At 46.1% G+C, this 26,531-nt stretch overlaps 1 protein-coding gene across 1 annotated transcript in view; it reads right to left on the reverse strand.

The window, feature by feature from the left end:
- Positions 1 to 26,531, reverse strand: part of DNAJC11 (DnaJ heat shock protein family (Hsp40) member C11) — a 65,894-nt gene that overhangs the window by 28,929 nt on the left and 10,434 nt on the right. The window contains exons 2-4 of the mRNA XM_042950095.1: positions 16,030 to 16,159; positions 12,837 to 12,910; positions 6,187 to 6,288 (exon numbers count right to left, since the gene is read on the reverse strand). Coding sequence (XP_042806029.1) covers positions 6,187 to 6,288; positions 12,837 to 12,910; positions 16,030 to 16,159 — 306 coding nt within the window. The remainder of the gene's footprint in view (positions 1 to 6,186; positions 6,289 to 12,836; positions 12,911 to 16,029; positions 16,160 to 26,531) is intronic.

Consider the following 26,531-nt stretch of genomic DNA (forward strand, 5'->3'; position numbering starts at 1 on the left):
GTAGTGACAGATTTATAGAAAGCTCGTCAAAGGAACCTAGGGAGAGTTACTGACACTGTGAGGAAAAGGCCTTTTAAGAAAGGTCTGGTAGTCGTGGTACGCCCGCCTGGCTCAGCTGAGCATTTATTTGGTGAACCTTCACTTAACCCCAAAGGGGATTATAACCGCGCTGGGTGGACAAGGACGCTGGGGAACTGCATCCTTATCTTTACTGACCGGGGGAAACCGGAAAAACAGAACAGTGTAAACGTGCAACTCAGGAATACAGAAGAAATGTCTGAAGCAAGAGCTCAGGGGGCGGGGAGAGGCACGTCTCTCCTGGGTCAGGTGGGGTGGGGGCAGGAGTCAGGTGGGAAAGACGGGTGCTGGGAGGGGCGGCTGCTTGTTTCTGTAGTAAGTCTGGTACCCGACTTCGTAAACTACTTACGCGTATTACTCTGACCACAAAAACCTGCAAAAAATTTCCCCATACCTTAGACTTCAAAACTAGCATCTACTTAAAAATGATTAAAATCTCAGAAAGGTCTTGGGGCGCCTGGGTGGCTCAGTCGGTTGAGCATCCGACTTCGGCTCAGGTCATGATCTCGCAGACCGTGAGTTCAAGCCCCGCGTCGGGCTCTGTGCTGACCGCTCAGAGCCTGGAGCCTGTTTCAGATTCTGTGTCTCCCTCTCTCTCTGACCCTCCCCCATTCATGCTCTGTCTCTCTCTGTCTCAAAAATAAATAAACGTTAAAAAAAAAAAAAATTTAAAATCTCAGAAAGGTCTTATATGCATATTTAAAAATCCGTCGACTTCTTGTGCCGCGGAGTCTCAGAGGCCTCCTCTTCCGGAGGAGCTAACATAACCAAGGGACACCACGACTCCCAGGCAGGGCCTGGAGACCGCCAGAGGTCATCAAAGCGCTCCAGCCGGGACGGAGCACCACCCGCCGGCCTGGCACCCACTCCCACACTGGCTCTGTGAACAGCCGGGAAAACTTATTTTTATCTTAATTATGTAACTGCCCCCCTTCCCCCCACTTGGAAGATGCAGGTCCCTGCTGCTCTGTGTTCGGGACGAGACGGTGGATGAAAGTGCGGTTTCCTTCAGCCCCCAGCAGCCCACCTCGTTCACTGCTCCTTAGACCGAGCCAAGATCATCTCCGTGCCGTCGGTTCTGTTCTCTCGAACTGTCACAAATTAAGGCCAGTTGCTGCTTTTCAACAGGGAAATGGAGATGTGCCTCTTGGCCCTCAGCTGCTAATAATTTCCACCATCACTGTTCCAGACACACTGGTCTCTTTGCCTCTACTCGAACATACCAGATCCAGTATCCCTCTGCACTGGCTGCTCCCTCCATCCAGAAGGCTCTTCCCCGATATCCACACGGATGACTTGTCTCATCTTTGTTCCAACGTTATCCTCTCAGCAAGGCCTGACCACCCTATTTCAAATTGCTTTCCTCCCCCGGACCTTGACCTAGCTTCCCGCCATAGCACGGTCACGTTCTAATGTATTATATGCTTTATGTATTGTGTTTATTGTCTCTCTCGGCCAGTACCCAAGAGGGCAGGGTCTCGTCTGTTATTCTCTGCTGCATGTCCACATCTGGCACAGGATCTGGCTCCTTACAGGCACCCAATTTAAACTGCTTTGTGAATAAATGAATCATCTTTATCGTACTCATTCCCAACCTGCAAAATACTCTAAACTGTTGTTAACACTGAGTCAAATAAAGACCACCATTTCCCCATCTCCCCTTCTCTTAGCTAGCACGTCTAACCTTGCCATTCTAGTTCACTGGGATCTTTTAGAATCTTGGCTTTGTCCTTCGGCCTTGGATCACCTGTGAATATGACAAACACATCTTCACTGACATCATTCACAGAAATTCTGAGCATGACAAGTTACAGCCTTTCTCCCATGAGGAGAAGCTTCTCACCAGGCTGGGGATGATGCATTAATCAACCCTCTTTGAGTAGAATCAGGTGTTCATTCAGCCAGGAATGTTCCATTCTGAATTATTTTCATGTTTGTATTTTATCTGGCCATAAGGATAATGTGAGAAATTTCTGTCAAATGCATTCTCAATTACTAACTGAAAATTCCACCCAAAGAGGCAATTGCTTTAAGAGGCACTGTGCAGTTTGCCTGTTTTATAGCTGACGAGCCCATGGTGGCTCTTGTGAGATGGTCTCTGCAGATTCATTCTGGGATCAAAGTCAGAACCCATGTTCTCTCATGTTGGAGGATCAATCTCAAACTTACCAGAGTTTCCAAGGACGCCACCCCCCTGGGCCGCCCTCCCTGCATAAACCAAAGTCTCTAATTCTGACGCCTTGTTTCTAAGTGGTTACACCACCAGGATGGGGACAGCAGCCGGCCCTTCTCTTCTGCAAAAGCTCTGCTTTATCCAACAGCCTTCTCGGACTCGGTCCCCTCTTCCGTGCCAACTTCCCAATTTCTTCACTCTCGACAGCTGCCCATTTCTGCACACATTACGTCGCCCCTTCCTGACATTGAGCGCAACCAACATATGGGCTCGAACAGCTTTTCTTCTGTACGATTTTCCTGTCGGCGAAGCCGAGTCAGTTTATGACATCAGAGTCATTTCCACCGAACAGACTGAAGTCATAGCCACAGGCTCATTCGGATGCCTATAATCATTAGCCATGGCAAGTGAAACACGGCTTTTCAAAAACCCTTTAAAAATAATTGAGTAACGTAATCCTGTGTCTTTATGAAAACACTCTGGGATTTAAAAATATTTTTACTGTTATAGGTCTTCCTTGATACATTTTTTAAATGTTTCCTGATACAGCTGGATTCTATTTTTAAGCTATTACAGGAACCAAACCAATAAGCTGGCCTTTCTAAAATCAGAAAGGAGGTCTTGCCAGGGAGTTTACGTTAAGCTCTGTACAGCGAAAGGAGAATGGAAGGTCCAGGAAATGATGTGCCGATCTCCAGGAACTGTTACGTAAAGGGGTCAGAAAGCAAGCAGTCCATACCCCCAGGGGCAGACAGTGACAGCCCCCCAACAGTCTTTGACTTAACAGTGTGCTTCACACGGGATGGGAACAAGTTCATTAGGAGGCAGTAACAAAGTCCCGACTGCGCTGCCCGCGACCTGTCATCTTTAGACTCCCAGAGTGGCTGCCGTGAGAGAGACAGAAGGTTTATGGGCATTAACAAAGAAAGGAATGAAAATAATCAGTATGAAGTGAACATGGCACGGAACAACCCTACTGCATCGTCTTAAGTCTCTGAATGTCAAGACGCGTCGATGGATTAAGCAAATAAAACCAAGATCTTGAAGAGGGAGGGAGGGTGGCCGTGGCCGTCCAGTCAGAGTCCAGTCACGCACGGCGCACTCGGTGTGGAGGAGCCTCATCGTCTGTCTGGCCGCAAACTACCCCCTACGCCTGCTCAATGTGAGGGCCCGGGAGATCCCAGGACACCAGCAACCCAAGCCTCGCGTTTTCCAGCAGGGAACACGACTCTACTCTCACGCAGCAAAGACAGAAAACAGGGGCAATGAAACTAAGGACTTTGGAGTCTCTTGACCCCAAGCAGTGGGCTTTGTGGCAAACCTTTCATTTCACCCAAGAGGAAACAGAGCGAAGACTGGAGAAGTGACCTGACCCCGGGCCCAGAACAAGAGGGTGGAATCAGAATCCCAGTGCAGGGCTCCGGACTCCAGGTGGAAAGCGCTATCGTGCTGCCTCTGGCGTCTGGGCGTCTGTGCGTGCGTGAGTGTGCGTGTGCACGCGTGCCATCGGTGGCTCCCACGCGGGAACTGGGGATTCCGCTCGTTTCTAAGCACCACTGTGCTTTCCAAAGCTCATTTCACACAAACCAAGACTCACAGGTAGCTGGCCACACCAAGACTCCACAAGGCCAAGGCCACGGGAGAAGGCTGACGGTGTTGTCAGAGGGCCACTTTGAAATCCCAACTGCCAGACCCCATCCAAACCCACCCCATGGGCCCAGAACTACCTGACCAAACCAAGTATTTCCCACGCAGTGCTGGGGGAGACACAAAAACAAAAGTTCTTAACCTCGATGGTACCTAATGGGTACCACTTTGCATTGACCCAGCACGTGTGTCTGTTTCCAATGAATTAACACCTATTTCCTATTGTTTCAATCATTTCCCAGCTTGGCGTGGTAGTCAGGAAGGTCAGGCGGCTTCGTTTTACAGATGAGAAAACTAAACACAGGTCACGCGCTTTGCTTCGGGTCCTACATCACCGTGTCAGAATATTTCCCATCTACCACTTTTTCCCACCTGACCTCTTTGCCCGTTCTCATACATACATCCCACCGGCAGATCCCCGCCCAACAAACTCTTACTGGTAACAACGGAGAGAAATGCCCATCCAAGTCTCAGACAGCAGTGCCACACATGTGCTCGCCTGCCAGTCCCCTGTGACAACAGGTCGGTGCTGAGCCCGATGGTCATCGGCAGTGTCCTTCCCCTGTGGCCTTAAGAGAGGAGATCTCCACTTTCTTAGGATGAGAACATCCCAAACCTTTCCACTCATCATGAAAAGCAAAACCCTCAGAAATGGAATAAAAGCTCTCCTCAAAATGCTGCATGGCCAAACATCTGGTTATCACTCACTATTTCTGGCTAGAAAATGTCTTATTTATTTGGAAGCAGTTTATGGAAGTAGCAAAGTATTAGGAATTTTACAATAACTCGCACGCTTGTGTGAAATGGTCACAGCTGTGCTCTCTCATTCCACGGAAACATGGCCCGGAGACACGTTTCCACAGAATCCCAATAAGCAATCACTGCGCGCACCCAGATGGCCAATTTTATCGCAGGACACGGAGGCTCAGGCTACTGTGACGTTCTCTTTCCCCTTCATTGCTCGGAATGCAGCATAACTCCAGCCAGAACGGCAAAGATTCCACAGCAACAGCTTGCTCCCGCCAGGCCCCACCCCGTCTCCTCAACCCTCACTCCATCTGCCGACACCGACTTTCAAACCAGACCTCCCGCGGCGCGTGGCCCTGAGCACTGGCTCCACGAAGGGAACCCCCGAGCACGGCTCGGGGCGCCGCAGAGACCTTTAGTGCTCCCCACTGTGTCACCCGCCCCGAGTCGGTTCAGCCAGCGTTTCGATTCTCCGCTCTCCTACGACCGTAAGACGGCCCCGCACCGCTGACGCCATCATCTGCTGCAGGGAGGCTGGGCAGGAAGGAGAGGTGTCGGCATTTATAAATATACTTTGAAATGCAGGCTTCAAATAGATGGGAGTGTTCTGAAGATACGGTCCTCTAAACGCTGTAGGAGTCTTGAAAAAAAATTCCCCTTCCTAGAATGTACTTGATCAGAAGTTCATATTATCACAATGCCCGGGCTGTAAGCCAGCCTCTGTTCTTTCTCTTTAGATCTCAGGCTGCCTGCCAGGCCATCGGGCCACACTGAGGGAGTCCGGCTGCTGAGGGCCCTTGTCAAGTGCAGCTGAACAGGACACCGGGGTCACATTCGACTATACATTCACACAACCGGCATCTCAAGTTGACGGAGACACCCCATTTGCCACGGGGCTGGCGCGTGCACTCTGGACAATCTGCTTCTCTAACAGATCAGAGGAAAAGGTATCATCCACAGGACCGAAAAGTAGCTCTCAGACTCGGGCCCGTCACTAGGTCATGGGACTCAAACTCCCTTGGGGACTTGATGGAGTTAAAGGGGGTCACCTCGCTGTCAGAACAGCCTGGTGACTGGTGTTCACGGCACCGGTGTCCAGGCAGATCAGAGCCGGGGCCCCGCGTAAGGCAGTTTGGAAACGTCCCACAGCCCCAGTGCTGCAGGGAGTCCTGCTGCTTCGGAGCGGGGTCAGGTGGCTGCTGACAGTGTCCCTTGACTGTCACCCGCCAAGGGCTCGGGCGGCACGACTGCAGGAAAGGGTCTCAGGGACCTTGCCTGTGCTGCCGCCTGGGAAGTCTCCTCGGCTCGGGATGGGTTTGGTCTTCCCTGCACACGGTTCAAGGGTTCAAGACACTTTTCTCCAGGTCCTGAGCGGCAGCTTTGCCGAAAGCCACCAGGAGCTGCTCTCTCGAAAGAGGCTGCTCTGAGATAAAATACGCACAATTTTGTTCCACCAATTCGGTCCGCTCTCACCACTGACCTCAGGCCTGCCGCCTGGCAGTGAGGCCTACGCCATCCTCACCGCCGCGGGCCCGGCTTACCTTGGGGTTGGTGCGCTGCTGCAGCCTCCTGTCCTCCCTCTCTCTCTGCAGCCGCTCAAACTCTTCCCTGATTTCGGCTGGCGTTCTCCTCCTCTCCACAACCTGCAGGCACAGTCAGGAGGAAGAGGCAGTTAAGGACCCAGAAAGCGAGGAAAACATACACCAAGAGTGGACATCGCTAACGTGGCGCATTCGCGTGGCCCAGGTCTGGCTGTTCCTCGCCCTGGGATTCCGAGAGCAGCAATGACACCCCGACAAGCCTTTCTCCCACGGAGCCAGGCCCTGGTGAGCTCAGGCTCACGGTCGTATCCGCTCAGCTCTGCCCTCCGATCATCCCCAAGGCGATGCTTCCCTTCAGCTCTCCAGAGAGACTAAGCGTGGTTTCCCTCGTTTCGGTAAACTTCTCTCTGACGCTGTAGGAATCTTACAGAGAATACGTCGCCTTAAGTCTCGTGGTCTAAATTTCCTAATGAGTCCCAGCCCAGTAATAAACGTTGAAGATGAAAGCAGAGGACGAAGGTGCTCACAACTGCCCTGTCATCTCTCCCCAGTGTGCTGGAGCCATCGCTGGAGATGCCTTCTGAGCTTCAGCCATCAGGCCTGGGCGTTTTTACACCGTGGGACTCTTCCCCCTTCAATATGATATGACCCTGAGAATGTATGATGCCAGACGGGCCTTAGCATAAAACAGTAATCAGGTACCAAAAGGCAGGCCACAATACTACTCAGGGATGCACAATGACAAGTCTATGAGAAAATAAGGCGTTCCGTTTTGGCTTTTCTTAGCTCATCACAAAATGGAGATTTCAAAGAGGCAGGAAAAGGCCACCGTGGGCCTCAGGCCCCACATCTCTGAAAGAGGGAACTGCACCACATGATTTCTAGGGGTCCAGGATGCCATGGCCTGGGAGAAACACCGAGAGTGGGGGCAGGCCGACAAAGTCATGAGATGGGTGGGGGACAAACCCAGAGAGCACATTCCTTGTATCAGTGGGAGAAACACAGAGGCGCCTCGAGAGGCTGCTCACAGAACAGCTAAAAAGGGAGGTGATGTGAGAAGAAGCAATCCTGGAAATCACAAGTTTAAAAAATTGTTTAAAAAAATACATGCTTACAGCAAAAAATCAAAATAGTACAGAAGGATATAAAGGAAAAAAGTACAATTGGCCTATAGCTCACTCCCTCTTCTCCGCCATCCTCCTTCTCCCAGGCTGACATCTAGTTTTTAATGCATCTTCCTAGACACCCTCTGTGCATACATGTATGTGTGTGTGCATTCTCACATAAACCGGGTCACGTTCTAGGTTCTGTGTCCCTTTATTTTATCATTCAGCAATACAGAAAAATAAATACAAAAACTGGCTTAGCCAAAAGCATACTGAGAAATGTGTTTACTATGCTTTCAGGAAGTAAAGAGGAAAAAATAAGGAAAACAGCATTTCCGCCTCTAATAACCAGATGTAATCAATAATTCCTAAAATAAAAACACGGGGCGCCCGAGTGGCTCAGCTGGTTAAGCGTCCGACTCTTGATTTCGGCTCAGGTCATGATCTCACAGTTCACGAGATCAAGCCCCGAGTCGGGCTCTGTGCTGACAGTGCGGAGCCTGCTTGGGATTCTCTCTCTCTCTCTGCCCCCGCCCCAGTCATGTGTGCACTTGCTCTCTCTCAAATGAATAAACTTCAAAAATAAAATAGAACACTTAAAAACCATCCAAGAACAAATGAAAGTCCTAAATGGCACGCCAGTGACTGCTTCGTTACCTCACAGCGACACCCTCGGTTGTATTTAACTGACAAGGAGGCTCACCTACTTCTCCAAAGCTGAGGGCGTGAGGCACCCACCCGAAGTCCCTGCCCTGGACAGAGCGGAATGAGGCTCAGTGCTTCAGTTTCCATCACCCCCCCCCCCCCCCCCCCCCGCCATGTCCTGTCAGCCTCTCCCTTCATCACAGAAAATAAAGACAAGAGAGCTTCAGGGAAATATAAGTAATCAACTATTCCATTTAACCGTGAAGGTCAAGACGGATCAGGAAAAAAGGATTTAAAATATTTTAGGAATTCTTTGTGACCTTGGGACCCAGATTCGGTGGGCCTGTGACTATGGAACCTGCCAGTGGCGACCTACGTGACGCATCACCACGGCCAAGGGGGTCTGGATGGGAAGCGGAAGAGCCCCCTCCACGGGTCCCGGAGCAACCGGGCTGTTCTACCTGGACGAAAAGGCTTCACGCCGAGTAGTCTGCCCAACGGGACGCTGGTGTTGAGAGTGCACACTGAGCACGAGTCTGACCAGCCAGACTTACCCAGCGACACTGACTCCGTGTATGTGGTGTATGTGCCTCTATACTGTTTTTTTTTTTAAGTTTATCTATTTATTTATTTAGAGAGAGTGCGAGTGGGGGAGGGGCAGAGAGCGAGGGAGAAAGAATCCCAAGCAGGTTCTGCGCTGTCAGCACGGAGCCCAGTGCAGGGCTTCAACTCACGAAACCGGCGGAGAGATCGTGACCTGAGCCGAAACCGAGAGTTGGATGCTTAACCGACTGCGCCACCCAGGCGCCCCTATATTGGTATTTTTAAAATAGATTCGTAAGATTCCAGGAATTAAGACCAGAAAGTGTCAGGCTCCACAGAGGCCAGAGCAGAACAAGATTTGTTTTCAAAAACTCTATGGCTGCCTCACCTCTGCTGGCTGGATCAATAGGTACAAATCCCTTTCCCTCTCCCACACTCCCTGGTGAACTGAAGAGGCAGATGCTCCACAGGGGTTAAGTCATCCCATTTCTAGTCAATTTTACAGGAGTTTTGGCAAAGAGCTGGCGCATAATCAGAGCTAACTGCAAAGTCAGGACGGCTGGCACCTCCCGAGCAGTGAGGGGCCGGGCAGGGCGTCTCGCTCCAGCTTCCAAGGCCCCCGGCCTTTATGCTCTCCTTCACACGCCTTCCATCTTGGTCACCCTCAGACACGTGCCCTCCTGTGCACCCAGGAGCACACCTTCCTGAATGGCACTACAGCTGGTAAATACCAGACGTTCTCGACGACAGAGCGTACCACGTGCAGCCCGTGGATCCACACACCTGGACCGTTCGCCTTAACCATCCATTCACCAACTAGTTCTGTCCCTGCGTTAGCCAGGAAGACTGACTTCCCCTGTGGGAGAGGGGACAGGGACCCTGAAAAGCAAGGCAGCCTGGCGAAAAGCGGGCTGTCCCACGCTGCCTCTAACCTCCTGGTGGCCTCAGCGGGGGTCCCCGATCTCTCACTTCAGATCCCTGCTATAAACTACAGGATTCCTGAGGTACCGTCTGGTCTGAAAATTCTGACTCTAGCTACCTGACTTTTGTTTTGGAATAATTCTAGAAGATTACTTAGAACTTTAGAAAAACGACAAAGATAGTACAGAAAGTTCCTGTACACCCTTCACCCAGCTTCTCCCGATGTTCACACCTTACGTAACCACGGGACGGCTGCCAAATCTCAAAACCAACCTCGGTGTGCTACCGTGAACTGAACTCAGACTTTCTGGATTTTACCAGTTTTTCCACTCGCATCCCTTGTCTGTTCCGGGATCCAGTCTAGGCTCTGGGACTGCTTTCAGTCATCGTGTCTCCTTAGTCTGTGAGAGCTTTCAAGCCTTTGTTTTCATGATCTTGGTAATGCAGGTTACCTTCTTAGACACGGTAAGACTGACCTCTAAGAGAGCGGAAGCAGTGAAATAAGGACAAAGTAAGGGGCTGCAGACAAAAGCAGACAGTGAACGGTCTGGGCCAAAGGACACGATGTACTGTCTTGCCAGTGCTACTGAGGCATGTGCTCTCCATTCCGCGGGCGAGCTGTTAGCGGACTGAGCACCACCAAGCGTTCCCAGCTCAGGGTGAGCCTTGCCACTCTGAAACCAATCTCATTTCCAACATGGGTATCCACACAAACCCGCCAACCAACTTGGAAAACTGAAAGGGCTGGCTTTGCACGTGGGTGTGCCTGAACCTCTGCATCTCGTTCCCGTGGAATCCCGCCGGAGAATGACAAAGCCTCTTGAAGGTTAAAAGACAAAAACAAGGGGGCGGGGGGGGGGGGGGGCGCCTGGGTGACTCAGTCAGTTGAGTGTCCGACTTCGGCTCAGGTCATGATCCGTGGTTTGTGAGTTCGAGCCCCGCCTCGGGCTGCTTCGGATTCTGTGTCTCCTCCTCTCTCTGCCCCTCCCATGCTCATGCTCTGTCTCTGTCTCTCAATAGTAAATAAACGTTAAGAAAAAGACAAAAACAAAGAATGAAAACTTACCTAATGACTGAATGCAGGGTACTTAGTGCAGCCTGAAAAAGCTCCCATTTGCTCCCCAGCGGCCACCAAAAGAAGGGGTGACCCCTCTGCTGGGCAGGGAGTGGCCACTACGCCTGGGATGGGCTCTTACATCTCTGGACTGAAGGCGCTAGGATTCTGACAGCACCCTTTGGCGACTACCCCATCTGTTCAGACTAACAGATGTGGGGCAAATGGATACCATCGGCAATTAGAAAATAACACCAGCGACAGCATGAAGGGAACTCAGCTTCCTCCCCGGGGAAGCAGCTCTGACTGACGCAGGAGAGCCCTCGTGTGAGCCAGCCAGCAGCGGGAGGGGTCTCCTCTTAGGAGTGGCGATGCCAGCCCCACAGAGCGCTCCAGAGTTCACTGAGACTCTTCATTCACAGCCTGAATGAGGGGCTCAATTTTCCCCTCATGTGTTAGACACGGATACATCTCTTAGTGCACATCTGGGAGGGGATCTCCAGGTGTTCTTCCTTGAAGTCATTTTTATATTCGGTGAAGGCTTAGAATCAATGCAAAAAAAGCCAATTCTGATCGATGAGAACTTGATTTTCTTAAAGTAGCTTACTAAAATATATGCATATAAAAACTTACCCATTCACCATCCATGACTGCCTACATACTTGTATAATCACTACTGTGCATGCGGTTTTGCTTTGTCGCTAATAGGGAGATAATTTGGTTTGGTGATAGGAAACCACACAATATTTTGCCAGGAAGATGTTACCCCACCGCTCCATTAGTTGGGATGATGCTGCTGGGAATGAACAGCCCTGACTCTGAAGGGAGGGGCATGTAAGACAAGTCTGCAGCCTTTCTGCGGCGCTGACTGCTACCACGAAACACTGTAACCGACCCACGTCTTCAAAAAACAAGGGAGCTTGAACATGGTGGACATAAGGTGAGGAGAAAGTCAGTAAATACAACAAGATTCTATTTTCCTTTTAGGATGAAAAAATGCTTAGCTATCAGACCTAACGCTTTGCTACGATGAGCTAATGTGACCCGAAGCACTGCTATTTCCATCAAACCAAAGGCCAGAAATCGACTGCCTGCTGGAGCCAGGCAGGACGCGCGGATGAAGGGCAGGCCCGATGTAAGACCACGGGAGGTGCTGAGTGTCGGGAGGGCCGACGGCACAGCCTTGCCCACAGGGCAGAGGCTCAGGAGATCTGGTGGACTGCCGTTCATCGCAGGGGAAGTCAGATACACTGCTACCAGATTTTCTGATTTTTCCAAGAGAAGACAGACAACCGGACTTTTATGCAAAATGTCCCGAGTTTTAAATGATAGCGACTACAATTTGTTGTGTGGGCAACCAAAACATGGCCACGGGTGGAACATGGCCCACAAGCCACCAATATTAAGCAGCAGTGGAAAGGGAACCAGAAGCTGTCTCGCTTCTCTTGTACTCTTTATCCCATGGTCTGTAGAAGGTTTTAATGCTAGTTACAGGAGACAGGCTTACAGGCTTGAGATTCAATACCAAAAGAACATCAGGGGTAATTTATACAGTGATGAGAAAGAAATCAACAATGGCCAATTTAACATTAACAGCCTCCTACAATTTCTGGGGCGTCAAAACCCAAGTTTCTTTAATGAAATTAAGTACTAACACCTATATGTTCTTACAGCAACTTAAGGGTTTTCGTCTTCATCTTCCCCTATCTTCCCATCTGATCCTCGTGCCGTCCCTCCCCCTCCCCACACTCGTAACATGGACCTGCCCGAGGCTCTGTGACTAGTCAGTGGCAGAGCAAAGGGAGAACAGAAGCTTGTGTGAACGTGAGTAACTGTTTTTACACAGCATGGCTGCCAGGGGAACATTTTTCCTCCTGGGCAATTCAATCCAGTAGTTGTCAACTTTTCTGTGTTTCCATTTGCTCACACGCACAACACATTACCAACACAAACACGTCCCAAATGCAGTCACTGGTAACCTGGGGCGGAGGGAGCGGCACAAAACGGGGGAGGGTGGCAGGAAATGCGTGTGGGGACAGAACCGCACCCCTACGGAAACTGTCTTCCATCAGACCCCCAAGCAGCCTGCTCCCTCCCGGGGGTTAGAAAATACTGGTACAGCCTACGCCCCTGGCTTTTTACCTGACAGGTTAGGAAACAGAGGACAAGCTGGATGGCTGACCTGCTTGAGCACACGGAGGTACGCAGAGGCATAGCCAAGCCTAGAAGTCATCTCTTACACCGAAATATGAAGCCAGAAAGGGACTCTAGCGGCTTCCAGTATTCTCAAGCACGTGGTCCCAGGCTGTGGGATCAGGGGGTTGGTGCTCTGCAGATGTTTAAAGACTCTTCTGGGACGCCAGATGCACAGGTTCTCTTACCTCCCATCCTTCCATCTCCAGGCCTCTCTTCCCATAGATGTCATAGATGGCCCTGGTCTGGGGGTCGCTGAGCACTGTAAATTAAAAATCACACATTTACAAAGCACGGAATTCACCTTTCAGAGCTGGAAACAACATTGTCAGGTAAATCTACCTCCTTCCCTTCCTCCCTGTCCAAGCACAATCTCACCGAGAGGCACTCTTCACCCCTGTGCATCTTTCCCCCTAACTGCCTATCTGATCTGGTCCAGGATGTGCTTAAAGGTGGGACACAAATGAGAAATGTCGGATTTTTTGTGTCCAAGCAACTCTTCATTGTGAGGTGCACCTGGCAGGAAGCTGCACTCTCGGGCCACTCGAGAACAGTTGTTTTTTAACAAATTTGGTTAAGTTTCGGCCACAGTCTATACAGTAGCTGGGGATGAAAGAGTTAATTTCAGGAGTTGAAGAAACGAAACAGATGAACACAGAGGAAGGGAAGGAAAAATAAGATAAAAACAGAGAGGGAAGCAAATCTTAGGAAACTCTCAAAGACAGAGAACAAACTGAGGGTTGCTGGAGGGGAGGTGGGTGGGGGGACGGGCATTAAGAAGGGCGCTTGTTGGGATGAACACTGGGTGTCACCGGTAAGTGATGAATCACTGGGTTCTACTCCTGAAACCATTACTGCACTATATGTTAACTAACTTGGATTTAAATAAAGAAATAAGCAAAACAAAAACAAAACAAAAAAAACAAAACAAAAAGCAAACAAACAAAAAGAAAGAGCGAGCTAATTCGAGTTTCTAAAGCTTATTCAGACAGGCTCTGATTGTAAAATCAGATTTTTCTACAATCAGAGCCTGTCTGAATAAGCTTTATATATATTTACTATATATAAACTTAATATCCTTCTGCTTTTTTGTAAATCATTTTAAGACCCAAACACCTGTCACCATGGTGGCTGCCACATCACCTAAATAAGTACATCAGAAAAAGATTTTTCAGGGAGGGACAGCTACTGGAAGGACATCCAAGCAGAATGCAAGTGTTAGGAAAGCCAGTGGTCGCTCCCTTCCTCACCTCCTCTGCCAGTTTCTGTGCAAGACCTTCGAAACTTCTCTCCCTTGAGACTTCCCATGTATTTTTAGGCCTAATTAAAAAAACGATGTAAATGATCGTATCCATATGCAAATCCAACGGGGAAGAAAGAAGTGCTGACCACTGGAAGACGTGGGAGGTAGACTTCTTGAGCTAATCTGTAGGATTTCGTGGGGACTTATCTGTTCACGGCTTTCCCTTGGTCTCCCCATGAGGCTGAGCATGGGGGCGGCTCTGCTGCCACAGCACTTCCTCAAGAACCGTTCGGGTTTTCTGTTAACTCTTCCCTGTATCTCCAGGACAACACAAGCTGGCCACGGGGGTAATTTAGACAACGGTAAAATTCACACAGCCATTCAGACAACGGGATACGATAAAAGGAACAGGCTTCTGAGCAGGAGTTAAATCTACTAAAGACCCAATGCTGACCACAGACGTGGATCGTGCACTGCAGCCCGAGTTTTCCTCATCAGTAAAGCCCAATTTTTTGATAAAACCATAAAGTGAAATATGGCATATGCTTTTATGTCTATAACAAAAAGTCTTTAAAATAGATTAAAAAAATTTTTTTTTAACGTTGGGGCGCCTGGGTGGCTCAGTCGGTTAAGCGTCCGACCCCAGCTCAGGTCATGATCTCATGGTTCACGGGTTCCGACCCCGCATTGAGCTCTGTGCTGACAGCTCAAGAGCCTGGAGCCTGCTTTGGGTTCTGTGTCTCCCTCTCTCTCTGCTCCTCCCCCACTCACGCTCTGTCTCTCAAAAATAAATTAAAAAAAACACAAAAGTTAAAAAAATTGCTTAAAAATTTTTTTAATGTTTATTTTTGAGAGAGAGGGAAGGAGGGAGACAGGGAGATAAAGAGAGCACAAGTGGCAGAGGGCAGAGAGAGAGAGGGAGACACACTATCTGAAGCAAGGCTCCAGGCTCTGAGCTGTTAGCACAGAGCCCAATGCGGGACTTAAACTCACGAACCGTGAGATCATGACCCGAGACTAAGACGGATGCTTAACCGACTGAGCCACCCAGGCACCCAACAACGAGAAGTCTTTATTTCATAAAGAAACACATTATCTAATTTTTAGTCTGTTTAACTAAGGAGCAAATCACCAATCTGTTCCAGAATGAATAACTTATTTTACTTGGCATATATTCTAAGAGTGCATTAATATTTTTAAATTTTTATTTATAAACCTGTGGCAGAATATGCATAACATAAAATTGATTTCAGCCACTTTTAAGTGTATACTTCAGCGGCATTAGGTGCATTCAGTGTCGTGTAACCATCACTGTTATGTTGCTAGAGCTTTTCCACCATCTCCAACAGAAACTGGACCCATCAGTTACTTTAACATTTAAAAAAATTTTTTAATGTTTATTTTTGATTATATATATATATAGAGAGAGAGAGTGCAAGCAGGGGAGGGGCAGAGAGAGAGAGGGAGACACAGAATCGGAAGTAGGCTCCAGGCTCGGAGCTGTCAGTATGGAGCCCGATGCAGAGCTCGAACTCATGAACCTGAGCTGAAGTTGGACACTTAACTGGCTGAACCACCCAGGCGCCCCGACTTCAATATTTTATACACAGCTACATCACAAAATTTTCCTTCTGAAGTACCTAAGATGTAAGTATAAAAACCTGAATTACTTGATTCTACTTCCTGTTGGCCTCCCTAACATCATTTTCTTCCTTTTGTTAGAACCTTTCCTTAACCAAATGCTCCGGAGCCAATAAAATGATGTTCAAGTAAAAAAAACATTCTTGTGAATGTTCTCATAAAAAAAGAGAACAAAGAGGGCCTGTCTGAAGCGATCAGCCTTTTACCTGGAAGAGCTCCCTTTAGAAGAAAGCCAGCGAGCGATTTAGAGCCTGAGTGCTCCCTGCAGCCCGGCCCCCGTCTGCTCTGCTCACACTCTCATGTCCCACTGACCGGACACATTGATTCCAGGGCAAACTACCACTCTTTCAAAGGACCTGTCAGTAAAAAAGCACTAACCTAACCTCCTCTCTCATGCACCTCTAAGGACTCTCTTTCTGTCCTCTACAAATCAAGCCTCTTAAAAATCGAGCAGCTGCTTTTCAGGGCATGTGCGCGAGGCCTGGCCCTCCGCTGACCTTCATAAGCCTGGTGCACAAGGTTAAACAGCCGCTCCGCCTGGGACTTGAGCTCCGGGTCCCGGTGCTTGTCGGGATGGTAAAGCATGCACAGCCGCCGGTAGGCAGCTTTCAGCTCTTCCGAGGAGGCCTACGGAGAGAAAAATCCAGTTAGAGAACAATCAATGCTGCTTGAATATTATCGTGATCAGAATCAGCCTTGAAACGGGAACCTGTCAGCCACTCTCCAATGTGTTTGCTTTCTACATTCAGGACATAATGAAGTTATGCTTTATGGCTTCAATAAGGCTTCTTTTTTCCACAGTTAATAAAGTGATCAATTATGTACATCAACAGCAATTGTGTTTTGCTGGGAAATGCTGCTATCAGATGCGTCTCTATACTGGCTCGATGTGCTCTGAGCTGAAACTAAAAACGTCACACAGACCTGCTTACTTTCTAACCCAAGTTATTTGAAATAAATCACGCGGAGGCACTCTCAACAGAAAACTGGTTCAGACAGGAAAAAAGCTATCTACCATCAGACAGAAAGGCCATGCATTTATCCAGTTTTCTGACAAAGGAACCTCGATGAAGATTTACCCGTAAAAACCACAAATAAAATTGTAAAACCAACACAAGCCTCCGATTCAATCTCTGATTCTAAAAGGGAGCACAGAAAGTGGGCAAAAATGCGTTGCTATCCTATAGAAACAAAAGCCCTCCCCCACAAACCCAGAAGACCTCCCCCCAAGCATTCAGCTCCCCAGTCCTCACATGTCCTCAGTTTGAGGGAAAACATGCACCATGGGAAGAACAGATGATACCAAGTAAGTACCATGGACTGAGTGTATTTTAGCCGCACAGAAGGGGGGGGGGGGCAGGGAGGATAAAACCCACACTCTGCTTTGCCTGCCGCACAGCCACCAAGATGTCCTCAGACACAAAATCCCTCAGAGGCCCTAGGAACACCGAGCCACCAACCTGGCCAGCCCCGTGGGTCTATTTTGGGGAAACATTCTGTGTGATTTCATATCAGCCTCCGGGACCGTTTGGGTCTATTCGAGGTGATGCCGAACAGGCAGCTCTATCCAGATGACCGGTCAAGTAAAGAACATTTTGTTTTTGGGAGGCAACCCCCTCACCATTTTGACAATAGAAGCCCACTTCTGGGTTGCCGATGACACACCGGAGGGACCAAAAAACCAGCCATGCGGGCAGAGAACGGGACCAGGTCCCCGGTGAGAATGCCAGGGCCAACAGTGCGCTAGGAACAGGCCTCAGAACACGTGTCCCCAAGGAGAACCAGTACAGGGACTGATCAAGGGATCAAGGTTACAAGGGAAAACGTTTGACCACATTTTTCTATAATTTCCACAACTTTTCATTACCTTCCAGTTCCAGGACTAATGAGTTTTTTTCACTAAGGAAAAAAGGAAAAACTTTATTGTACTTTAGTAATAACTTTTCGGCATGAAATTTATTTTTATTTTTTTAAGTTTATTTAGAGAAAGAGCATGAAGCGGGGAAGGGGAAGAGAGAGAGAGAGAGAGAGAGAGAGAGAGAGAAGCGAGAGAGAGAGAGAGAGAGAGAGAGAGGATCCCAAGCAGGCTCTGCGCTGTCACAAACCGTGAGATCGTGACTTGAACAGAAATCAAGAGTCAGATGCTTAACCGACTGAGCCACCCAGATGCTCCAGGCACAAAATTTAAACACTTTATGCAAAACTAAGTTCTTCAGATGTTAGAAAACCAGCAACATTGTGCAGGTTCCCTAGAGGTTTTAAACAAGGAGTTCTGAAGAACTCCAAAAGAAAGACACTCCATGTGACTGGTAAGATGTCAGTCACACGTGCCCGAGAGGAGAGGCCGTGGGGAGGCCTGGTGCCCGTCGGTGCCATCAGGACGATGCCTTCACCTCCGGGCCCTCGGCTTCTTTGTCTGGGCGGGGAGGTGGCTGGCCGGCTGACCTCTACAAGCCCTACCAGCTCTGACTTCACATGATCTGTTATCCGGAAAAGAAACACCTATACCCGAGACACTCTGCCTGTCCTTTAAACTAGACACAGACCATTGCTGCTTGTTTGGACAGAGGCTCATTTGCACACAAGTTTTACATCAGCAGCTTCTTGGAAGGGGGTCAAAGACTTGGCTGACCGAGCAGCCCCTTGCCAGGCAGATGTCTGCCCTGTTCCAGCACCAGTCTTCCGCCCTCCCTTTGGGGCAGCCCCTGAGCGTGACACTGTTGAACAACTTGTAGCCGGCTGCCTCCGAGGTTAGTGGTGAAGAACACGGGCTGGGGGCAAATGAGCTTTCAGACCCTCAGCTCGTTCATCTGCAAAGTCTCAGGGATGGGGAGACAACGAGGGGAGAGCAGACCCTACGGTGCTTGCTTACAAAGGGTGGCTCTTGTAAAACCTTTTCCTCGTTTTCTTAACTTGAAACCGCAGACTGCGGGACCTCCCTCCTCAAAGTTACTGTGAGGAGCAAATGAAGCGGGACCTGTAGAGCACTCAACAATGCTGTGTATTCCGAAGGGGTCCGGGTCCTTGGCTGTCCTAACTGTCACAAGTGAAGCTGGACATTCCCGTGGCATCACGCACACTGAGACCGGAACAGGACACAGGGTACTGGCACAGGGTAACAGGAGTGCTCATCCAGGAAGCAGTTCGTTTCTGAAAATTCACTTAGGACACGTGCCCTTTGCTAGATGGGCACTCCGTTTCAATAAAAACCATGAGACCCCATAGCAGAGATGTGCCTCAACAGTCCCGACTCTGCAGCTCTTTCTTCTTTCTCCTACCACAGGCTTCTTTCCTGGCCGACATCAAGCATGCGACGCATTTCTTGCCACATTTACCCATATGCCACCTGTACCAAACCTCACTGTTTTAAGCAAATAAATAATGGTTAACTAAACAAAATAGATCTTCTCCAGGTAGGTTTACTTATGTAATGATGTAAAAGGGGCTTGTTCCTTCCAAGACAGCAACTACAGATTATTTTCTTTCTGCAAATTGTAAGTGTTCTTTCCAGTATCTCATAAAAGTTACAGGCGCATGATTAGACAGATTTGGCTGACTCTAGCTTAGACTGCTGTTTCCTGGTTGTTAAACTAGATGACAAGGGGGCAGAATATCTAATCTGCAAGACCTTCTGTAATCATATTAATAAATGGCTTAATGTGTTATTGATTAAGTAATAGAAACGAGGAGTTTCATTTTTAATAAATATCATGTTCAATAAAAGGTTAGATTGGGCCTTTCATCATATCTGAATAGCTAAGGTCACTGGTTCAATATTTCACAAATGATAAGCTCTTTATCATAAAAATACTGGTATCATCTCAAAATCTGCTATCATTAAAAATGAAACCTACAGTTGCACACTTGCTTCTAAAATCCTATATAAAGTAAGGAGATGTACTGTGCCTTAAGTCTGAAAAGTTCCAGCATGTCAATCATCTGGTTATATTTCTAATTAAAGTAAATTTATTATAAATCCAGCCTTAGTGATCATAACATTCACAGTGGAAAGGTCCTTTGTGACCTGACTGTAGAGTTTAGTGGTCTGTTAAAATGGTTGGATTCATCGATGCTATACAAGACAAAAATGAAATTCCTGTGGTAAGGCACAAAACTAAAAGGCATACAGATTACAAGGGAGAAAGTAAAACTTTCTGCATTTGCGGACATGACCTATGTGGGAAATCATAAAGCACCTACAAAAAGGCTGCTAAGTGACATTAGTGAGGTCACGGGATATGGGGTCAATATGCAAATATCAATTTTTTCCTACATTACTAAAATCTAAAATTTAAAAAGACAATGCACTCAGAGTACCATCACAAACACGAACTGCTTAGGGATGGACGGAACGAGTGCGTGCAGGACGTGTCCATGGGCAGCCACAACACAACTCTGACAGTGAAAACGATGGAGGGATAAACCATTTTCGTGCATCGGAAGAGTCAACATTATTAAGATGCCACATTCTCCCAGAGCATGCTACAGATACCACACAACCCAAAACCCCACCAGGCCTTTTGCTGTAGAAACAGACAAGCCAGTTCTAAAATTCATGTGGAAAAACAAAGGCTATGGAACACAAAGGTATGTTACTTTCCTAGTTGTTTTATCAGCCAGAATAGCTGAAAAACAACCGGCGGACTTATGTGACCGGATTTTAAGATTTAGCACAAGGCTATGGGAATCAAGACAGTGTGGTACAGGGGAAAGAACCAATGCAAAAGTCAACGGCACGGTAGTGAGTCCAAACCGACCCCTACATACATATGGCCACGTGACCTCCGACAAAGAGGTCAAGATGGTTCAAGGGGAAAAGATAGTCTCTAATACATGATGCTGAAAGAGGGGAACATCCACATACAGAAAGGAGAACCTGGACCCTTATCTTGCATCAGACAGGAGGTCACGCAAAGACCTCCGGATAAACAAAAACGGATACACAGGAGCCAAGGGAGTTCATTACCACTAAACCTGCCCTGCAAGCGAGCTCCAGGGAGTCCTGTAGAGTGAAATGAAAGACTGCAACTCAAAGCCATATGAGGAAATACAGGTCTCAGTAAAGGTTAAAGACAAGTGCAAGTATAAAAGCTAGTGTTAGCCGCAAAAACAGATCCTAACTCCACATTTTGTTTTCTTAATAATTTAAGTGACCGACACATTAAAAAAGCCTGTCAGACTAAAAGCTAGTCCTTTGTAACTTTGGCGTGTAACTTCACATTTTGTTTCTACATCATGTAAGAGGCTAATGCATTAGGGAAAACAGTTATCAGGTTATTTTTTGGAGACGCAACAGATAAAGATGTAATTCTATGACCTCGATCGCTGAAAGGCATGGGAAAGAGTTTTTGTATGTTATAGAAGTTAAGCTGGTATAAATTCAAATTAGAGTATTAGGAAGTTAAATGTAGTTTAACACACTAAACCACAAAGAAAACAGAATACATGTGAAAAGTGAGGAAGGAATTAAAACGTTTCACTATTAAAAAATGGCTAAACACAAAAGACCCTAATTTGGAAATTAAAGGACAAAAAAAGATACAGGGCATAGAAAGGAAATAGCAAAACAGCAGAAATAAGGCCCGCCTTATCAATAATTACTTTAAACTCAACGGGTTGAATTCTCCAATCAAAAGAGATTAGCAGGATGAATTAAAAAAACAAACAAACCACGACCCAACTATTTGCTGTCTATAGGAGACTAGCTTTAGAACCAAAGACACTAATATGTGAAAAGTAAAGGGATGGAAAAACATTCCCTGCAAATAGTAACAGAGAGAGTAGGGTGGCTCCACTAATATCAGACAAAATAGACACTAAATCAAAAAAGGTTGCAAGAAACATAGAAGGACAATATATATTCATAGAAGGTCCAATATAGAAAGAACATATTAACAATTATAACTATTTGTTACCTAATAACAGACTGTCAAAATATATGAAGCAAAAATTGACAGAATTGAAAGGAGAAATAGACAGTCCTACAATAATGGTTGGAAACTGCACTATCTTGCTTCAATAATGTAGAGAATAACCAGGCAGAAATAAAGAAACAGGACCGGGACAACACAGTAAACCAAGTAGATCTAACAGACATATATACAATATTCTACTCGTGACACCAGAACACACTTTGGGATGTGTGCAGATGGGTAGAATTTCAGTTCTGCAAGATGAAAAGACTTTAGAAGATAGGTGGTGGTAATGGTTACACAACAATATGTATGCACTTACCACCACTCAACTGTATACTTAAAAACGGGTAAGATGGTAAATTTTGTTATTTGTATTTTACAGTTTAAACAATTGAAAAAAAAAACACACCTCAAAAATGGAAGAAAAAAAAAAAAAAACCCTAAATGTGAAAGCTAAAACCATAAAACTTCTAAAAAGAAAACATAGGAGATCATTTTTGTAACCTTGAGTTAAAGATTTCCTGTCAGAACAATAAAAGAAAAATATTTGTAAAACATGTATTCAATAGACCCGTATCCAGAATATACAAAGAGCTCTTACAACTAAAGAAGAAAACCCAATAAAATAATGAGTAAAAGATTTAAACAGAAACTTCAACCAAAGGTGATACAGTAATGGCTAAAAAGTACATGAAAAGACATTCAATATTATTAGTCATTACGGAAGTGCAAATTACAAACAAAAGTAGGTATCACTACACAACCGTGAGAATATCTAAAATGACAAAGACTGAGAATATTAAGTCTGGGTGAGGATATGAAGCAAAATAAACACCAATTTCAAAAATATGAACAAAAGCTTTGTCATCAGCATAGAGATAAAAATGGCCATCAATTCTTCTGGTCAAAATAGGCTAAAGAAATGAGTCAAGTGCTAGGTTTTTCCCAGTTGAATTACCTTTAAAAAACCTTTATTCTTATTAGAAAAGTATACACACTCATCATGGATAAAATGAAAAGTACATAGCACCTGGCTGGCTCAGTTGGTGGCAAGTGTGACTCCTGATCTAGGGGTAGAGTTTGAGCTCCACATACAGCTTACTTAAAAAAAACCAAAAACCAAAAACCAAAAAACAACCTAAAAAAATAAAAATAAAAATAAAAATAAAAATAAAAATAAAAATAAAAATAAAAATAAAAATAAAAATAGGGGCACCTGGGTGGCTCAGTCAGTTAAGTGTCCAGCTCCTGGTTTCAGTTCAGGTCATGATCACGGTTCCTAAGTCTGAGTCCTGCATTGTGTTTGAGCTGACAGTGCAGAGTCTGCTTGGGATCCTCTCACTCCCTCTCTTTTTGCCCCTCCCCTGCTCACATGCACTCTCTCTCTCGAAATAAATAAACTTTTAAAAAGAAAAGAAAAAAGAAAATTATAGACAAAATATTTGTTTTTCTATAATTTTGTCTTTTTTTTCTGTTTAAAGGTCTTTATGAGGTTTTGTTTTTGTGACTTTTATTGGTCTTTAAGTATTTTCCACATCATTTCAATTTTTTTTAATTTTGAGAGAGAGTGCACAGGCATGTAAGTGGGGGTGGGAGAGAGGGAGAGAGAGAGGGAAATTTCAAGCAGGCTCCATACCCAGCGAGGAGCCTGACCTGGGGCTAGGCCTCACAACCATGAGATAATGACCTGAGCCAAAATCAAGACATTGAACTCATTGAGCCACCCAGGTACCGTGAAACTTAATTTAATTTTTATTATGACTATGAAAATATAGCTCAAAGCTGAATGAACCAGATACTGTGATTGTTATTTCTTTTCCTGAACTACTTTTAATTTTTCCTGGAGTTAGTAACTGCCTAACTTTTTTCCGTTTGCTTTAGCTTTCTAGGTATCTATCACAGATTCTTCTCCAACTCCTCATAGTAAGGCACTTATAAGTAGAGACTTCTAATACTCTTTTCACTACAAAAATACAAAACAGTTTACCAAGTCCAAGTTTTTCTTTTTTCCTAAGAGGTATCCCTCCCAGAGATCTCTGTATTGTGTCCAATGTTAGGCCTGCTAGACAAACTTCATCCTAGGATTTCCTGTCACCATCCTCCAGGGTATCTTCCTGAGTCAGTCTCTTCTGTTCTGTATCCTACAACCTTTCTCTTTCCTGGTTTTCTTCTTTATTTTAGTAAAGCTCAACCTCCAGTAGTTTCCTTTACAAAGGTTGGCTAGGAGGAAAAATATTTTAGACTTTGCAGATCTCAAAAAAAATTTTTTGGAGGGGCGCCTGGGTGGCTCAGTTGGTTAGGCAACTGACTTCGGCTCAGGTCATGATCTCACAGTCCGTGAGTTCGAGCCCCACGTCGGGCTCTGTGCTGATGGCTCAGAGCCTGAAGCCTACTTCAGATTCTGTGTCTCCTCCTCTCTCTACCCCTCCCCTGCTCACACTCTGTCTCTCTCTGTCTCTCAATAATAAATAAACATTAAGAAATTAAAAAAAAAAAATTTTTAAGTAAGCTACACCCATCATGGGGCTTGAACTCAGAGCCTTGAGATCAAGAGTTGCACGCTCTACTGACTGAACCAGCCAGGCACCCCAAAATGTTCTTATATTCTGCCTTTATATTTGATAAGTAGTTAGCTGAGGATAGAATTCTTGCCCAGAAATATTTCTTCCCTCAGAACTCTTACTGTATTGTTTCATTGTCTTCTAGTTTACAGTACCACTGCCGAGATAGGTTAATGTCATTCCAATTTCCAATACTTTGTGATCTATTTGGAAACTTTTAGGATGCTCTCTTTAACCTATGATTACCCTCAGCACAGGTCTTTTCTCTTCCACCCACGGTGCTAGTTACTTCATTGGTCCTTTCCATCTAGAGTCTCATACTTTTTGGTTCTGAGAATCTTTCTGATAATAATTGTTTAATACTGTCTTCCCCTTTTTACTGCCTAAGAGTTGGTCTTCTAAGTTTTAAATTTTACTTTCATGGAGATTTCCTCACCTTCCAGCCCTCTATAGAGTTTTTTTTTCTTTTCAACTTTTTTTTTTTTTTTTTTTAATTTATTTTGGGGACAGAGAGAGACAGAGCATGAACGGGGGAGGGGCAGAGAGAGAGAGGGAGACACAGAATCGGAAACAGGCTCCAGGCTCCGAGCCATCAGCCCAGAGCCTGACGCGGGGCTCGAACTCACGGACCGCGAGATCGTGACCTGGCTGAAGTCGGACGCTTAACCGACTGCGCCACCCAGGCGCCCCTAGAGTTTTAACTTCTATCTTATTTTTAAGTTCCAAGAGTTTCTTCATTTGTATATATTTCTTTTAAAAGTATCACCTTGTTCTTATTTCTTACACGTAATATCTTCTCTCTCTGAAGACCATCTAGTTTTCAAACTCGCTGCACTGCTTCTTTCATTTCTCTTCTCTGTCTGCATGATCTTCGAATTTCAGACTGGAGCATTCCTTCAAATATTTGATGGTTCCTTAATATCAATTTATATGTGACAGTAAGATACTAAGAAAGTATTTGGAAGCCCTATGTGAATAGGCCTTGTCATCTGATGAGCCTCTCTGTGGAATGGCTGGGAGAGGACCAGGAAGGGAAGTTTCACTTGGCAGTGTTTTCTTTTTGATAGGTTAGTTTTTTCAGGAAAGAGCACAGAGAACAAATGGGAAAAGCTGTTAAGTCTCACCATGCAGGATACAATCGCTCAGGTATTCCCTGCTTTTGTAAGGGTGCCACTCTCGCCCTCCACTGCGTCTAGGTCTAGGCTCTGAAGCTTTCCTGGTTCAATTTCTCCAGGGAATAAACGTCACGTCTTCTGGCTGGGGGGGGGGGGGGGGGGGGGGGGGAGCAGACCCAGCATATCAGCACTGAATGTTACCATTAGAAAGGAAACAATCTTTGTCCATCTGGCAGACAAAGACCGGTACCCTGTTTTAAATTACATGTTTGTTTACATTAAAAAGGGGGGGCACTTGGGTGGCTCAGTCAGTTAAGCATTCAACTTCAGCTCAGGTCATGGTCTCGTGGTTCAGGAGTTCAAGTCCTGTGTTGGGCTCTCTGCTGGCAGCACAGTGCCTGCTTCAGATCCTGTCTCCCGTTCTCTCTGCCCCTCCCCCACTTGCTCTCTCTCTCAAAAATAAACACTAAAAAAATTGCATGTTTGTTTACTACTGAGGGTGGATATTTTTCCATGTATTTATTTGCATTTTAGATTTCTTCTTTTATTAAATAACCTATTTGTTTCCTTTGTTTTGTGTTCCTATTGGGGCATTTATCCCTTTTTTTTTTTTTTTTTTTTTTTTTGCTTAACTTCCAAGAGTTCTTTATATACATTGGAAATAGATGAATTGTTGATCAAATAAATATACTGTATACTCCTTTTGAGTTTTTAAATTGTGTTATGGGTTGTTTTTTTTTAGGTTTTGGTTTTTTGTCTTTAGCAAACACAGAAGTTCTCCACTTTTACAAAACCAAACCTATACATTGTCTCTCTTCTGATCTCTGCTGTGGCGTCATCCTCAGAAAAGTCTCGGACTCCAGTTTCATCCTATTTGCTATCGTTGAATAATGAAGCCACTGAAGAAGCTACTACTACCTCCACCTACCCAAAGTCTGGGGAAGACCATCTCTGGAATCAATGTGATGCACACACTCAAAGAGCATACAGCCACTCTGCTTTCGTTTTCTATTTTCATTTAACGAAGTAAGTGGAAATGGGTGAGGAACACCCGTATGTCTGAACGGAGACTGTATCGGTCATGATCGGGGAGGGCAGCGGTTCTCGGGGTGTGGCGTGGGGCCCCCTGGGGGTCTGAAAACTAGTTTCAATAAAACTAAGCCACCGCTTGCCTTTTTCTCACCGTGTCATGCATACAGTGGGAATTACTTAAGGCCAAATGATATGTGATGACCTCACTGTTTTGATGGTTAACAAAATGTGTACTTGTGTATTGTGTTTGCTAGTAATTTCTAAGGTGGTAGTTTTACAGCACAAATATAAGAGATTTCAGAGATTCGTTCAACTGGCTCTCAGTTATTTCACTGCGTAGTTACTAGATGTTTTTCATTTTATCTGCTGTGATGTC

This window comes from Panthera leo, chromosome C1 (assembly GCF_018350215.1).
Source record: "Panthera leo isolate Ple1 chromosome C1, P.leo_Ple1_pat1.1, whole genome shotgun sequence".
Classification (NCBI taxonomy): Eukaryota; Metazoa; Chordata; class Mammalia; order Carnivora; family Felidae; genus Panthera; species Panthera leo.